Source organism: Oreochromis aureus, linkage group 20, assembly GCF_013358895.1.
Source record: "Oreochromis aureus strain Israel breed Guangdong linkage group 20, ZZ_aureus, whole genome shotgun sequence".
Taxonomy (NCBI): domain Eukaryota; kingdom Metazoa; phylum Chordata; class Actinopteri; order Cichliformes; family Cichlidae; genus Oreochromis; species Oreochromis aureus.
In genome coordinates, this window is record NC_052961.1 from 10422960 (window position 1) to 10438876 (window position 15917).

Below are 15917 nucleotides of genomic sequence, written 5' to 3' on the forward strand. Positions count from 1 at the left end.
AATGTACCTATAAATAGTGTGAGGTGAAACTCATTTCAGCCATTTCTATTTGCTACTTTATTCTGTCACAACCCAGAGCTTATAATCACAGGCCAGCTCTACCTTCACCACAACAATAGGTACAACACCCGCATTACTGCAGCGGTGCACAGGTAAAGTGGGTGCAGCACCAATGTGCCATTCAGTCGCTTTCTCGTCACTGTAAACAAGACCTGGAGATATTCAAAATCATCTCTTGAGACACCAACTCTTACCCTAAACCCAGAGGAAGCAATCCACCATTTTTTCTTAATCACATATACTGTTTCAACTGTTTAATGTTTACTTGTTGTGCAGAACTTCAGTTAACATTTGTTGTGTTTAAATGTCTATATGAACAAACTTAACTGACTAAACATTCACATACCTGAGTAAAAACCTGCTGCGCATCCAGCGGAGGACATGGGAAAGACAAAAGGATCAAAAGAAGCTTCCTGAAGATCGAGGCTGGCTTGGTGTCATTCAGTATGTTTTCCAGTGAAACCACAGCTGCGCTGTCCTTCCCTCCATCCTCGGCCTCTTTCTCCTGAGCCTTCTGATACTCAAGGAATTCATTCGTGAGCTGTTTGACTTCCTCAGGGGAGTTGCAGATTCCCAGCTTGGTGCCCAGCTCCCCGACTGTTTCCTCTGTCACTTTCAGCCTGCTCTGTGGGTTCAGCAGCTGAGCGATGCTCTTCAGCACTGAGTCATTTAAAGGCAGCTCCTCTGCGATACAACCAGTGAGTGTAATATAAAATGATAATATGTCCTCCTGTAATAGTGGCAGTGCCTCAGCAGCTTCAGATGTTTTCAGAAAGTCTTCCACAGTTTTTTTACCCAGACAGAGTTCAGAGGTTGGCAGGTGAAAGTTCTTGTTCTTAAGAATTTGGACATCACGTTCAATGAGGAAACGATCAGCAGCCTGTGGACTGAGGAAGTAGGAGGTGTAAATGGAAATCAGACTATTGGCTTCTGCTAGAATAAGCTCAATATTAGTACCAGAAGCTTCCTGTGTTTTCCTTTGAAAACTGTGCAGAGGCTCTAAGGCCTGCTGCAGGAACATAAACATTGCCTTAACTCTGGGATCCTTAAGCTGAGAACAGATGGACTTGGTCTTCTCATCTTCATTGCAAGAACTAAAGTACAGTGTGAGATCGGTCCACATTTCCAATATTTTTGTGACCAACAGACAAACTCTAAAGCAGCTGGTGTTGGTGTGAAGTGATGCGCTGTCATTGCTGACATCTGAGTCAAAAAGATCTTTGAGGTTTTCATTCTTTGTAGAGCAGGCGGAGTAGTGTTCATGGAGGTCTACCATCAGTTCTTGAGCCTGATTGGAGAGCTCCTTGATGGCAGCACGACAAGCAGCATCAGCGATGGTGTACAGGCCTCCTAAGGCTACGATGTTTGCGTTGAATTCCCTGAGTTTAGAACAGATTTCCTCTGTGGCTGAACCATTGCCAGTTAGATAAACGGCAGCGAGATTATCTGTGGATAGCCCAAATTTCTTCAAGCTATCCACAACTGCTGCTGCATACTGATCTCCTGCACTGTCCCCTGCCTGAAGAGCATCCAGAAATCTGATGCAGCGACTAGAGGCTTCAACATCAAAAAACCCAACAAGCAACACAGAAACTGCTTCATCTTTTCCTACAGGTACCCCTCCATAAATGTATAAACAATAAGGAGTGTTTTCGCAGGCAGATATGATATCTTTGGGGTACTGTGATCCCAGCTTACAGCGTGCAAAATGTCTAGATCCCTGCTGACCTTTAGCAGATCCAGTGTAACAGTGATTGTAAATAAACTGGACAGCTTCATCACTGCAAGGCAGCGACTCAGTGACCTGTGTTCTTGGACCACATCTTTTCTTCGCAGCCCTTTTCCTGTGTTTGGTTGTTTCCACGTGGCGCTTAAGTTCAAAAAAGCCTTTGTTAATAGTGCTAAGGTCAGTACCACAAGAGGAACAGTAGGTATAGTTGTCTCCGCGAGGACTGCGGTCAGCCCAAGCAAAAACATCTTTCCACTTCTCGCTGTAAGGAAACCTTTTAGTCGTTTTGCTGTTTTCTTCCGTGTCAGACTCTTTAGATCTCTCTGGTAAAATAAGAGAAAACAAAAACATCACAGCAGATGTGCTATAACTGTGGTCCTCAAAACACATTACAGCGAATTATTCCTTTACCAAAGTGAAAGAAAATCTTGCATGACAATTACCTGACTTAGGAGACACCAAAATAGGGCTGATATCACAGCTGTCACGAGCTTTCACAGGGTCGTAATCATTACTTTTCACATTTTCTGTGTAGAAGCTCTTGAACCACTTGAGGAACTTAAAGTTGCTGTTAAAATCCCCTTTTATGAGCTTCTCAACTGGAATTTTCTGTATCAGGACAAAGAAGACAAAATAACATTTATAAACACTCATTGTAACTCATTACTGAATAAAGTTTTCTTCAAAAGATGGATATCCACTGTTATACTTACAAGGAAATTCACATTTTCTTTCATACCTAGTAATTATTATTATTATTAAAAATATTGATGTTTGTGGCATAAGCATAAACAAATAAACAGTTTTAAAAATTATTTTATGTTACTGATATAACATGCTAAGCATTTAGTAAATGTGTATCTTTACATTTTTGGAAAGTTAGACCTTCAATATTTCTGCATATATAAATTTTAAATTTGTAAGCAGAGTGCAAACAAATTTAGGTAAGAAAGTAGTGATGACCTGCTGATTTGTAGACACAGTGTAAAGACATTAATAGGTAATGACAATGAGAAATTAATAACAAAATGTATTAAAACAAATGCACGAGCTAAGAAACTTTAATGCTATTCCAGTAGAGAACTAATGCATACCTACCTTTGTGATACCATTTGTGCTGAAGGCCTCATGGAGTATACTGAAATTGTGCTTACAGTCGTCCTCACTTTGTGCATCAAACTTCACCTTGGTCATGTCAACAGATCCAGGAAAAACACAGTCCATCATCTGACAGTGGCACGCACCTATCAGATCACACACATAGACAAGTTATGTTAACTGAGGGAGAATCATTGTTGTTTTTAAAAAAAAAAAACAAAACTACATGGTCCACACCAGTTATTCTAGCAAAAACAGGCTATTTTTATTTATTGAACAACACTTTATCATCAGCATCTCAGTAACCAATACATGTACACTGTGTTCTCTGGAGCTGCTTCAAAATATGACATAAACAGTTTAACTTAACAGACACTTTAAGGCCAGTAAAAGCTTGGGTTGGCGGGGTTACAGAGCTGTTCAGTCTCTCATTTGCAACTCACTAAAGTCTAAAATTAATGTTACAACCCAGTACAGCGGCAAAATGTGTAGGAGACATGCCAGTCCATTATTAACACACTTACACGTAAATATATAAGCTGCCGAGCTTAATTGTTTCCAGTGATTAAGGACCCTGGAATGTACTTAACACATTTTTTGCTCATTACTGACTTCGAGGCTTTTCTCTCCACCTGCTGGTAACGCAATTTCTGCATGCATGTTTTTTGGAAAGGCAAAGCGTGGAATGGACATGGTGGACCGGCACGTCTATTACATTTTGCTGTGATATCGAGTTGAATGTTATTAAAGTGGGCTAAGCCAAATGCATAGAAATGCATTGGACTATTCATACTAATGAATCACCTGAACCCATCTCCTCCACATTTTTGAAGTTTGTCTTCAGGAGACTGTTGATCCATTTCAAATAAAAATTTTCATCAGTGAAGGAGTCTGAGGTCCTGACCACTGTGCTCTCCATCTTGCAGCTCTCTAGAAAAACAAAACAAAAAACACAAAATACATTTGGATTACGCCAGAGAGAATATTAACATTAAAACTGTTATAGTATTTCATGGCTATAATACTTATATTCTTTCTATATACACATTTACCATATACCATAAGTAAAACCAGAGACATAAACAGAGACATGGAACTCAAAGAATCTCGAGCTTAAAGCTACAGGAGAGTTTAGCAGAAGTATTCCTTCCAGAGAATAAGATTTCTTAAAAACAACAACAACATATTAATAGGCACAATGTGATACAGACGTGTTTTTTTAATCTTCTGACTTTACTGTTGATTCCAAAAGTACAATATTTATTTTAAATTTCCATTGCTTTATGATTTATTTTGCTTCATTATATCATAACTATATTACTTTATAATTATTTAAATGTATTCTTCCATTTCGTGTTTATTTTACCTTCAATTTTTAAAATATATGTGTTGTCAGACTGCACTTTAATTTATTGCACTTTATCCTACTTAAGCTATTTTGTTAGAGGCTGTTTGCCTCAATTGGGCTACCGGATAACTTAGCCGCTAGCTAAATTAGCAAGTTAGCCGTTAGTGGGGGTAGCCGCTGCAACAGAAGCCGCACAGATGTTTCGTGAATGCTTTGCTTCTCTCCGTGTTTTTATCGGTAGGACGTCTCGATTGCAGAGACGTGTCTGTTGGAGCACACTGTTAAGTCAATCTTAAGCCTCTCCGAAGATGCAGTCATTTGATTTAATCTGACTGCAGCTGAACATGTCGGCTTCGTGTTTGAATGAGCTCACTTTCCCCTCAAAGTCCGACCCTCCACTTTCAACAAGGCGAAAGTCTGAATGACCCGGTCATAACAAGAAACACGGCGCACAATATTTAATATTCATGTAAAAAGACTGCGCGTGCTTTGACAGCAGCAGGTATGCACAATAACACTTTATACAACTGACTCGTTTTCTTACCTACAATACAATCACACACAATACTGGGCCAGCGAGCAACAACGTCATCTACACACAAGGGTGAGAGGGTGACGGTGCCACACGCGCAATCAAGTGCCAGGGTGGCTTTCAATCATTGCTAAAAAGTGATAACCTACTCCCACCTTGACGGACCGCTGACGCTAATGAGCTTAGACTTTTGGGAAAAACAAAAACACAAAAAAACTAGGGCCACTTCACACATGTTATGAACGAAACCTAACCTAACCTCAACTAAAATGAACGAACTACGCATATGTGTTGAGCCCAAGATAGTGGTTTTACAACTTGAGCACACAAGACGATGATCTTGGGACGATCCTACAATCTACTACTGGAATTCGGAAATCGCAATGCATTCTGGGACGTCGCCCGCCGCCATGATGTTGTTCACGCAAAACCAAAACAAAGGTAGATGCAAACAGATTATGAAGATTTTGGTCTTTCAGTTATGTAAATCAGTTTACATTTTTATTTCATAACATAACACTGCATACACATTTATAAAGCATAAAGTTGTACGCAGTATTTAATATTTAATTAATATACTTGCATGCTCTACCTTGTACTTAATTACACATTGAATCTTAAAAAATAAAAGCGATTCAGACATTAAGTAATTTTAATGCCGTATTTTTTTTACTATGACACTTCATTGTCTGGTGCATAAGTAGTTTCTCTGTTGAATAATGGACTGCATTGGTGACATCATGAGCCCAAGATCATGCTAGGTTCTAGTTAAATCGGAGGCCTGATGTCAGAACACTGGAGTGAAAGCACTCTGCCAGATGTCAGTAGATTGCAAATTGCAGTCAACAGTTCTCTTTTCTTACCCTTCCAAATTAAAGTGCATAATCCTAGCTACAGTGGCTGTTGTAGGACAAGAGATTTTTTAAAAATGATTTTAGACTGTGTCTATGCCCATCTTGTTTCCATTAAAGTATGGGCTCAGTCCACTGTTTACCTCAGCTGACAATGTTGGGATAAAGGTCTCCACTCTTATTTACTCAATAGGAGGCTATAAAACTTGGTGAAAGGAATCAGACACAGGTCAGTGAGTCAGAAGCTCACTAGTGACCAATGACAGTGATACTGACATACCATTTACCATTAATTATAAGTTTTGACTGCATGTTGGAAGATATAAATATACATATTGTGTAAATATAAGTACAGAATCCCTTTTTCAAATTAATAACCGTAAATCCATCGCTGATGTTAACTCACAAGCCGCAGCTTAGTTTTACCTGAAACTATCATACCATAATAAAAATTCCTGGAAAGTTATATGCGGCCCTTGTTTACTATCTAAACAAGTGCGGAACCTAGTAACACCTTTGTTGTTTTAATCCACTGCTTTTTAATGCATATATAAAAAAATGCAACAAAGCAATACAGAGAGAACAACAGCCTATTTTCTTTATCGTTGATTCTTTGTAGTATATACTCTGTAATATATTATTTGTAACACTGTTTTTGTTTGTATTTGTATTTGTACACCATGTATACTTTTCAGCTAAATTATTTATATACTACTAACATATGGTCTGTGCAGTGATCTCAGGTTTGTTCTTCTTTAAAAAAGAAAACTTTCATCATGTCATGTTAGTGCCATAGCTGGTGTTTAACCCTTGATGACAGACAGGGAAGGAGGGGGCAGTGAGTGAGACCAGGCTACTTGATTAGCTTTCTAATCTATTGTTTGTCTGTCTGTGGAAGATAGAAGCTGATGCTTTCCTGACATTTACATTTAATTGTTTTCATCTTGTCGTGTGTACATTCAAACGGTAAACGATGTACAAGCTGAGTGCTGCTGGATATTTGAGCCATGTTGCTGCTGATAACCCCCCTTCTTTTTCAATGTATAGAAGTCTCGCGTTGTTATCCATTTTTTTTTCCCGCGAACGACCCAGTGCAGAAAACTTTCAGTGTCTGAGAAACTTGAGCTTTAACGTGCAATCCTCTTACTTTCGCTTTATGCACTCGGAAAGCAAATATGTTCGTGTAGTGACTAACAGGCTGACCGGTTTTCCGTTCAGTAGTCTGGATTTGTTTTCTAACATTTTGGCTAAGCATGCATCGTACTGCACCTAAAGCCTGGCTCATTGTTTTGTTACATTATAGCAAATGGTTATGAAATAAGTTAAAATCACACACAGGTGTAAGGAAAATGCAATTACAACCGAGTGTGACTACATTAACCGGAATTAAGAAAATCTAATCGAAGGAAATTTGAGCTCTGATAGAAAGTCAAAAACCTCCAAGCTGGTGTTTCCTCGGGATGGCACAAGCCGGTCTTTGTGTTGTGAGGAGCCAGAGTGCTGGATTTCCAAAAACCGAAACAATAAAGACACTAAGAGCCCTAACCTCTTTGTTCGGTAAGGTCCGAAATGAACAGAAACGGCGTGTTTTTGTATAAATAAAACAAATTATGGGTAACTTACCTCCACTGTTCCCCGTAAGCACAGATTCACAGCGCTTGCTTCAGCATATTCTCCATATGTAGACCTGCCCTGTTAGTCGTCCATTGGCCAGCCACAGGGAGGCAGTCCCGGTGTTCTGGGAATCCATCCTACCTGGCAAACCATCCTACCCGTTGTTTCTGCGCATGCGCACAACACGAAATTCAGTGGCAAACCGTCCTACCTTTGTGAATATTAGCTAGAAAAATACTTTGACCGGTAAAATTAACTGCCAAACCATCCTACCTTTGTGAATGTTACCTACAAACATACTTTAACGGGTAAAATGAAGTGGCAAACCATCCTGGCTGTATGCATATGAGCTACAAGTATACTCTGATGGGCAAAGTTAAGTGGCAAACCGTCATACCTACTTAAATTGGTGCTGGAATTACTCTGTGACAGCAGAAATGTGCATAAACTACTTACGGTAGGACGTTTTGCCAAAGTAGCATGGTTTGTCAGAACACCGGCTAGACCCTATCAACGGGTCTCGATAGTGTTTTTCGACTTTAACGTCAACACTAGCGCCTAGCACAGGCCGAGCAAAGCACGGAGGACTATAATTGTTCGAAATTGGTCGCCATATCTCTAAGTAGCGAACTCCGCCCTGTGCGCTAAAATAATTATCCCCACCTAAAGTTAAACTTAAAATAAAAATAAAAATTAGACCTACCCTTCCCCACAGGAAAATAAAGTAAGATAAAAAAAAACAAAAAACAAAACTGCTGGTCTCGGCTCTTCGATCTCCTTTGTTGCTTCGTCAAATTAAGGCTCGCTAGCTATACTGGCCAGTGTAACCAAACATACTGTAACCGGCATTCAGGCCAACATCACTGAACCCTACTTAAAAGTAGCACAATTTTCATACAACTCTAGGTCAATTTAGGAATAACCATCCTCAAGATCAAAAGCCAACGAGCTGTCCGAAAAAGTCGATGTGACCGACAAAATGTGTATGCTAGCAAACATCAACGGTGAAGTTTTCATTATTTTCATTTATAACTGCAGTGACCGGGGAAATGTCGTGAACTATTACATGTACCCATTTGACGACGCTCCTTTTAAAATTTGTATTGTTCCTTTTAAAATAAATAACAACTGTAACAGAGGTTTAAAAAATATCTGAAACATAACACTAAATTTGGGATAAAGGTGCTTTCTTCTACATGGCCGGTAGGGCTAGCTCGACAGCGAGTTGGTTCGAATCTAATATGACTCTAAACATAAAGCGATGGCGGATGTTTAATCGCGGTTTGCCTATCGGGTCTCTTTTCACCGTGTTGAATGACGGAGTAATGGCGGCCCAGCAGATGGAAGAGCATAGGCACTGCGAGATGTGGTTAAGCCATTTTTTTAAATCAAGTATTTTAACCCCCAAAACATTTTTTTTTTAACCTGAACAACCCAGGGGGAAAAAGCCGAACGCGCATTTTAACCGCCCGACATACTAATACACCAACCATAATGGCACAGGCGCTTTGTTTCTGCACTCACAAAGGTAGGAACATTAAATATGGCTCTGCTCGGCTCACCTAACCTCCACAGTGAGAATGTAACAATCAACCATAAGACACGCTGTACATGAGTTCTGCAAGTATCTGCCTGTACAAAGCAGTCTAACATCACCAGGCGTATCTGTGTTTGACAGATATAGCAGACTTAAAATACCTTCCACTAACAACGTGTGTGGCCATCTCTGCTAGTCCTAATTACCAGTTTGATGGTATATACGCCAAAAACAAAAATGGTAGTGGCCGTTTTGTTTCATCCTCATCAAGTCATATTTGTGTTAATAGGACAGAGCTAATTATTTTTCATTAATGAAAAATAAATATACTTATTTACACAGTATGACTATTGTGCATGCTCTCTCCTCTACATCAGTGGTTCCCAAACCCTTCATGTGTGCAAACACCACACAAACAGTTTAGGGAATAGCTCAGTTTTGTTGTCGATCTTTCTAACACTCTTTAACCGCCTGGGTTTGTTCAAAATCACTACCCTTTTAGCTTGTTTGTGGCCAAAAGTGGCCACCAACAGATTAGGTCTGTAGTTTTTATTATTTTTATGGGGGGGGGGTTGCCATTTTTTCTGCATAAAGCTTTTAAGTAACTTCAGTTCTTTTCATAAATATAAAATAATTATTACTTTTTAAATTTTAACCCTTTAAACACCAGTTTGTTTGTCCACTGCACTAGCTGGAAGACAACCTCAAATCTCGCAATTTTATATAATTGCATTGCTACTGAAATTTCTTGTATTATTAATAGTAGAGTCTGGGGCATGTAATTGATTCACATCAACATTGATTATAATGCATTGTTATTTTTGTGCTGGTAGAGCAAAAACATAAAAACTCCCTCTCAGCTTGTTCGTGGCCAAAAATGGCCACCCCTTGCTTACGTTTACAAAATGCTATAAAATTCATATATATTAAGAAAAAATTCCACTTTTTTTGACTTGATTTTTTAGATTAGCATCAGTGCTGTTCATCAAGACCAAAATTTCAATCAAATCCATAATTTTAACCCTTTAAATACCAGTTAAATCACATAATTTTAATGATTTACATAGGGATAAAAGCATAAAATCCCCATTTTTTTTCTAAATAATACATGCAAACTGATTTATTTTCTAACCATGATGGAGGTTAGATGCGTAGCAATAATTAAAAGTATCAATGAGTTTTATGCATCTTTGGGGTTTTTTGCAGTGACAGAAAACCAAAAAAAATCCCTCTCAGCTTGTTCTCGGCCATAAATGGCCACCCCCTGTTTATGTTTACAAAATACTATAAAATTAATATATATTAAAACATTTTTCTACTTTCATTGACTTGATTTTTTAGATCAGCACCGGTCCTAGTCATGAAAACCAAAATATAATTCAAATTCAGATATTATACCCTTTGAATACCAGTCAGATTATGTATTATTACTACACTTTTGGGGGAAAATAGTAATAAAGTTCACATTTTTTAGCATATGAATGATGAAACCTAATATTTTTTTATCATCATTGCAGGTCAGTAACAGTAACAATGATTTATTTTTACTTTATTTTTTTAAATTTTTTTCTTTGGGGGGGGGTGAATGGCCAGAAAGAAGATCACAAATGGTGTGTTAGTGGCCAGAAAGGCCATTTAATGACCAAATAACCACTGAAATGGCCAATAAAATGATCAAAATTTATATTCCAGTGTGCTTCTGTGTGCATCCTCATTAGCAGCAAGATGTACTAACCACAGTAGAGTGGTTTTTGTAGGCACACTTTCTACACCTGGTGCAAGGGGCTGCTGTTCCAATCCTGGAGGTGCGCCTTTTGCACCTTCTTCTCATTTTGTTGGTGGGGTGTGGGCCACACTCTGGTTCAGACTACTGTATCTTGAGATCAATAGCAGAAGTGGCTGAGAATCAGGGACAAGGGTGTCTTGCAGTTGTTGAGGTCACCAGCATGTGCCCCAGCTCTCCCAGGATCACTTTTCATTTGTAGGTTGTAGAGGACTCCCCCACTTCAGTGAAGTTGTTTCCGGCGGGACAAAGGCATCGTTTCCCAAGACATCCAGGAAATTGGAGAAAAGAGCCAGCAGCCATCAGTTAGTTTTCCTTCTACAACTCGAGGTGCCAACATCCTCTCTAAGTTATCCAAGCTGTATTTGTGCCTATTGTAGTCCAGGATTGCTTCTTGTTTCTAGGCGTCCTCTATTCCCCATCACTGCCTGCTGGTTCCCTGTGTGTTGCTGTCAAAAGAAGCACATTCCTCTGTTGCTTTGGCATGTGGGATATCGCTGTGGTAGTTTTGGTGAAGCCAAAGACAGACAACAAAATCTTCCTCTGTTGCAACTGGAGGAGCTGGGGAGGAAGCTCTGGGTGGTTTCCCCTGTGCGAGTTTTCATCTGAGAAGTTCCTCTGCCAAGGTGACCGAAGGAAAGACGTTGTCCTCTGAGCTCCTCCGTCAGCTGGAGTCTGAACCCCATGCCATTTTTTACTTCCTGAGAACTTCCAGTGTTGTCATCCAACATGCTATGTATTGCTTTATTCTGGTGTAGGCTTTATCTCCACTTCATCTATAATCCTCCAATCCTCACACCTTCGCCTCCCGTGCAGGTTTGTAAGGGTGCACAGCAGCTAAAAGATCTCTTTGTTATAAAAAAGTCAAAAGTAGATCTCAGGCTGCTATTGCAGGGAACTGCATACAGGGTGACCCCTGATTTGAGACCAGTGGGTACTGGACTGTAGAGCAGTCTGTCTTCAGTAGTGGGACCCACATGGTTTTCCTTTCATGAGGGATCTACTCAGTTGCCGGCTCCTCGGTCTCAGAAAATGCTCCTATGTTCTTTTCCATCAGTTGCTCGGCCTCCACCTCCATGCCCCCCAACCCCAATCCTCCCCCAAAGAAGAGGATTCAGGCACTGGCTAGTACTCATCATCAGTGGTGATGCAGTCAGCTTCTTTGGAGATTGTCCCCTCATCTTCTGGAGAGGAAGTTTCTTCATCTTGGGCAGATGTCTTTTCTTCAGAGGACTGCTTGTTGTCCTTGCTCTCTCACCAGATCATATAGACAGTGCTTGAAGCAGTGATGACCTTCTTGCCATATTGCCAGAATAAATGATCTGGAAGCTGTTAGGCTTACTTACAGCAGTAGCACTGTCTGCACCTGCATAAACTCCAGGACACGTTTACAAACAGTGTTTGTTGTTGTTTGCACTGCAGCTGCAGGTTTGAACTCTGCAAAATGTCCTGTGATTGGGTTTTTTTTGTTTTTGTTTTTGTTTCTAGAGTTAATATTTTGGGTATGGTATCTTTTTATGAAAAATACAAGAGTAAAAGTGCTTTTAACATGTGCTTCAAAGCTAAGTTTCACTGGGAACCTCAAAGCTCAATAGCCTGCATCGAAAGAAATTCACTGCAGCCTATGTAATGTTTGATGCATCATTATTTATTCCAGTCTATCTTGCAAATACATGTTTGTGCGGCAATGTCATGCACAAACACAAACTATTAGATCCTTAAGATCAAACCTATGTCAAAATTGTTTCATTATTTTGGTCCATTGGAGTGTGGTAAGCCATCAAAGGCCACTACTAGAAACTCGGAATATTACATGAAATTGCTTGCTTGGCCTTTCCCTTAATCTGATTGTTTTACATTTTAATTGATATCCAATGCCACTAAATTGTTGTGTCCTAAATCCTATGCAGCCAACTGCCACCAGATCGAGCATCCATGTTGAGAAACACCATAAATCTGTTAATCTAAATATAATGTTAACACTATTATAATTAGTTCTTTTAAAGATCGTGGATACAAGTGGTGGAAATGAACTTTCTCTGAGGGGTGGATGGGCTTTCCCATAGGGTGAAAAGTTGAGTCATTTGGGAGGGGCTCAGAATTGAGCCGCTGCTTTTCCACATCAAAAGGAGCCAGCTGAATAGAATAGAATAGCCTTTATTGTCATTGTACAGGGTGCAACGAAATTGGAGTGCCACTCCCTTGGTGCAAAAATACAATAATAAATATAAATGTAAAATATAAAAGGTGCAATAAAACAAACAATAGTAAGTACAATATATACAGGATAGCAGCATTAATATAATGACAGTAAGAATAGCAGCATAATAATTGACGGTGACAGTATGGAGTAGCTAAGCAGTTTCAATTGTTTTTGTGCTTATTTACTATGGTGATAGTGGCTGGGGATGGTGTTCTGGCCGGGCACATCCTACTGGGAGGAGGACCCAGGATAGACCAAGACAAGATGGAAAGATACTATCTCTCGACTGGCCTGGGAACACCTTGATGTATTCCGCGATATGTATATCTGGGATAATACTAATCCTCACATACAAAATTATCAATAATTTAGCACCGAGTTATCTCAATGAATTTCTTAGGTTACACACTCCTGTCAGAGCACTTAGATCTGCTACCCAACTTCTTCTGGAGCAACCAGGTTCTCGGCTGAAGTCTCGGGGCGACCGTGCCTTTGCTGTAGCTGCCCCAGTCTTATGGAACAATCTTTCTGTTGCTATAGTAATAATAATATTAATGGATTGTATTTATATAGCGCTTTACAATTCCACTATTCATTCACTCTCACACACTGGTGGAGGCAAGCTATAGTTGTATCCACAGCTGTCCTGGGGCAGACTGACAGAAGCGAGGCTGCCATATCGCGCCATCGGCCCCCAACAGTAGGCGGTAGGGTAAAGTGTCTTGGCCAAGGACGCAACGACCAGGACAGAGAGAGCAGGGGGATCGAACTGGCAACCTTCCGGTTACAGATGAGCTTCCCAACCCCCTGAGCCACGGTCGCCCCGCTATCCGGTGGTCTGACTCTATGCCATTGTTTAAATCACGGTTAAAGACTTATTTATTTAATCTTGCTTTTCCATCTAGCTAATATTTGGTGTGTTTTGACACATTTTTATCTGTTATGCTTTGTTAACTACTTTTATGTATTATGATTGTCATGGTTTTATATTTAATATGTGCCGGGCCCTTTCTCTTTCTCTTTTCCCTCTCCCATCTCCTTTTTCCTATCTTATTTTGTCAAGCACCTTGTACTCTTGCTGCAGCATTTTGAATTAACTGAAGGCTTTTCAGGGAGTTTTAGGGCATCCTGATAATAATGAATTACAGTAGTCCAGCTTAGAAGCAATAAATGCATAAACTAGTTTTTCAGCGTCAGTCTGAGACAGGATATTTCTAATTAATATAGTTTTTAATCGGCCTTTATAGCATTATTACCATTTTAGCCTTCAGATGAATCTATTGACCTTGAAGGAGAGGTGGGAGGTCAAGTATGAAATTATATTTTAAATATTTTTTGGTACTTACTATTTGTTGTAATAATCATAGTTTCTAAGTAATAAGGCTTTTTTCAACTTTCAACCAGTTAATCATTCAGTTGACGGTGAAGACACCGGTGGACGTTTTAATGGATTGCTAACATGACCCCACTCTACAGTTCATTCAAAATTCATTAGAATTCATTAAAAACTTTTAAAACTATCCTGTTTACAGACAGAATGACAAGCACGCACGCAAATGCTACCAAAGGTAATGATGCTACACAGAAATTAGGATTCCAAAATATCAAGAGCTAACTCTAGCTACAATAAAAAAAACTATAGAAAATCTCAAACATGAAAACATGAGGACTAAAAACAACAACATTCACAGACCATGACATCACACAAGTTGCAGTTTCATGATAAATAAAGTTAATGAATTAAATCTGCATGTCTGAATAATTTGCGACTACAAACTAGACCAGCAAGTTTCGTAGCTGATTAAAAGATGTCTGAAGAGGAAAAAAGAGCCATTTTTCTGTATTCCTTTAAAAAATAAATTGTTTCACATGAATCAGATTCAGTGTGTCATTGCATGATTTCCCTGGTAAAAAAAATAAATAATGTGACTGAACTATTTCAATCACAAAACACATGTTATAGACCTTCTACAGAGCAGAGGCATACAGTCCTAACAGCATCATCTGACTGCCCAGCTTTCAGTGAGTAACCCTCTGAGAGTACTGGCTGACCAGTCAACAGTAACGGCTGACTCCAACTGACCGGCTAACAGGCACAGGCTGAGCAGCTAACAGCAAGAGTGACTGCAGCTCCCAGGAGCAGCACACCAGCAACCACTGCAGGATCTGAGAAAGGGGAAGACTGTGGGATTACAATTAAAAGCCTTTGTGCTATTTTTTTGTGTAAAGAAAAAAAAGCCTTTGTGCCTGAAGGTGGTCCTAAAGCCTGCCTGTAATTTTATCCAACTTCAAATAAAATAATACTAGTTAACATATTTGGGGATTAATTGTGTCAGAAGCTAACATTAGCGCTCCAGATAATTGTTAATCCAAGTTTATTCCCATTATAGTTACGAATGCTAAACTCTAAAGCTAAGCATGCCAAATGCAAAATAAATTCAAATATAGCCAGCTAAAGCTACAGATGCCAATATTAAATGATACATACTGATATTTAGTCATAGTTTTGTTCAGTCAAACATAACGGTTGATACTAACAAGAATCTCTCTTTTGTCCTTTCTGGCAAAAGTGGCAAAAGCATCAAAAAGTAAAAAATAATAAATTAATTAAAAACAAAAGCAATGCTTGATGTACATGTTGATATCTTTTAGTCATCATTATTTATAATTATTATGGGCAAAATCTTTACAGAAAATAAACAAGTAAAAAAAATTAAAATGATACAAAAGCAGTGTCTGTCATTTGTCATCTGTGACCTCAGATAAGAAAACGAACACTGACCTCTGCTGCATTAAGCTCACATTTGGTCTTTTGTTCTGTTACATATTAGTTTCTCTCTCTCTTTTTTATTTGTTTTTTAAATCAAGTTGCACAGTTGTTTACTTCTCACAGCCGAAATGTCCTGGTACGTGTAATACTTGCGTTATACCACAGTGTAGTCTGCCACAACAAGACTAAAAGCTAACAGACTTTCCAAAATAACAATATATGTTTCGTTGCATTTATAGACAGGTGAGCAAAAGGACCATGGTATCCTGAGTAGAGCAAAGAAATATAGACTGCTCAGGATGATCCTCGTCATTTTAAAATGACTGTAAGAGACTTTAGAGAGCTTGGTTGGAGCTTTTCTGTTTTTATCCCATGTCCCACCACTGGGGCAC

The 15917-nt window shown here is 39.2% G+C and overlaps 1 protein-coding gene across 4 annotated transcripts in view; it reads right to left on the reverse strand.

Annotated features, from left to right (window-relative positions):
* dnmt3ba (DNA (cytosine-5-)-methyltransferase 3 beta, duplicate a) overlaps positions 1-8248 on the reverse strand; it is a 28383-nt gene extending 20135 nt beyond the window's left edge. The window contains exons 1-6 of one of the 4 annotated variants that reach the window (XM_031735885.2): positions 7936-8247; positions 7242-7373; positions 3692-3817; positions 2888-3033; positions 2233-2398; positions 407-2112 (exon numbers count right to left, since the gene is read on the reverse strand). In XM_031735885.2, the coding sequence (XP_031591745.1) occupies positions 407-2112; positions 2233-2398; positions 2888-3033; positions 3692-3806 (2133 nt within the window). In that variant the 5' untranslated portion in view covers positions 3807-3817; positions 7242-7373; positions 7936-8247. Of the gene's footprint in view, positions 1-406; positions 2113-2232; positions 2399-2887; positions 3034-3691; positions 3818-4779; positions 5098-7241 lie in introns of those variants that run through there. The other 3 variants (XM_039604205.1, XM_039604207.1, XM_039604206.1) reach the window with 3 other exon arrangements.
* Positions 8249-15917: the final 7669 nt, after the last annotated feature.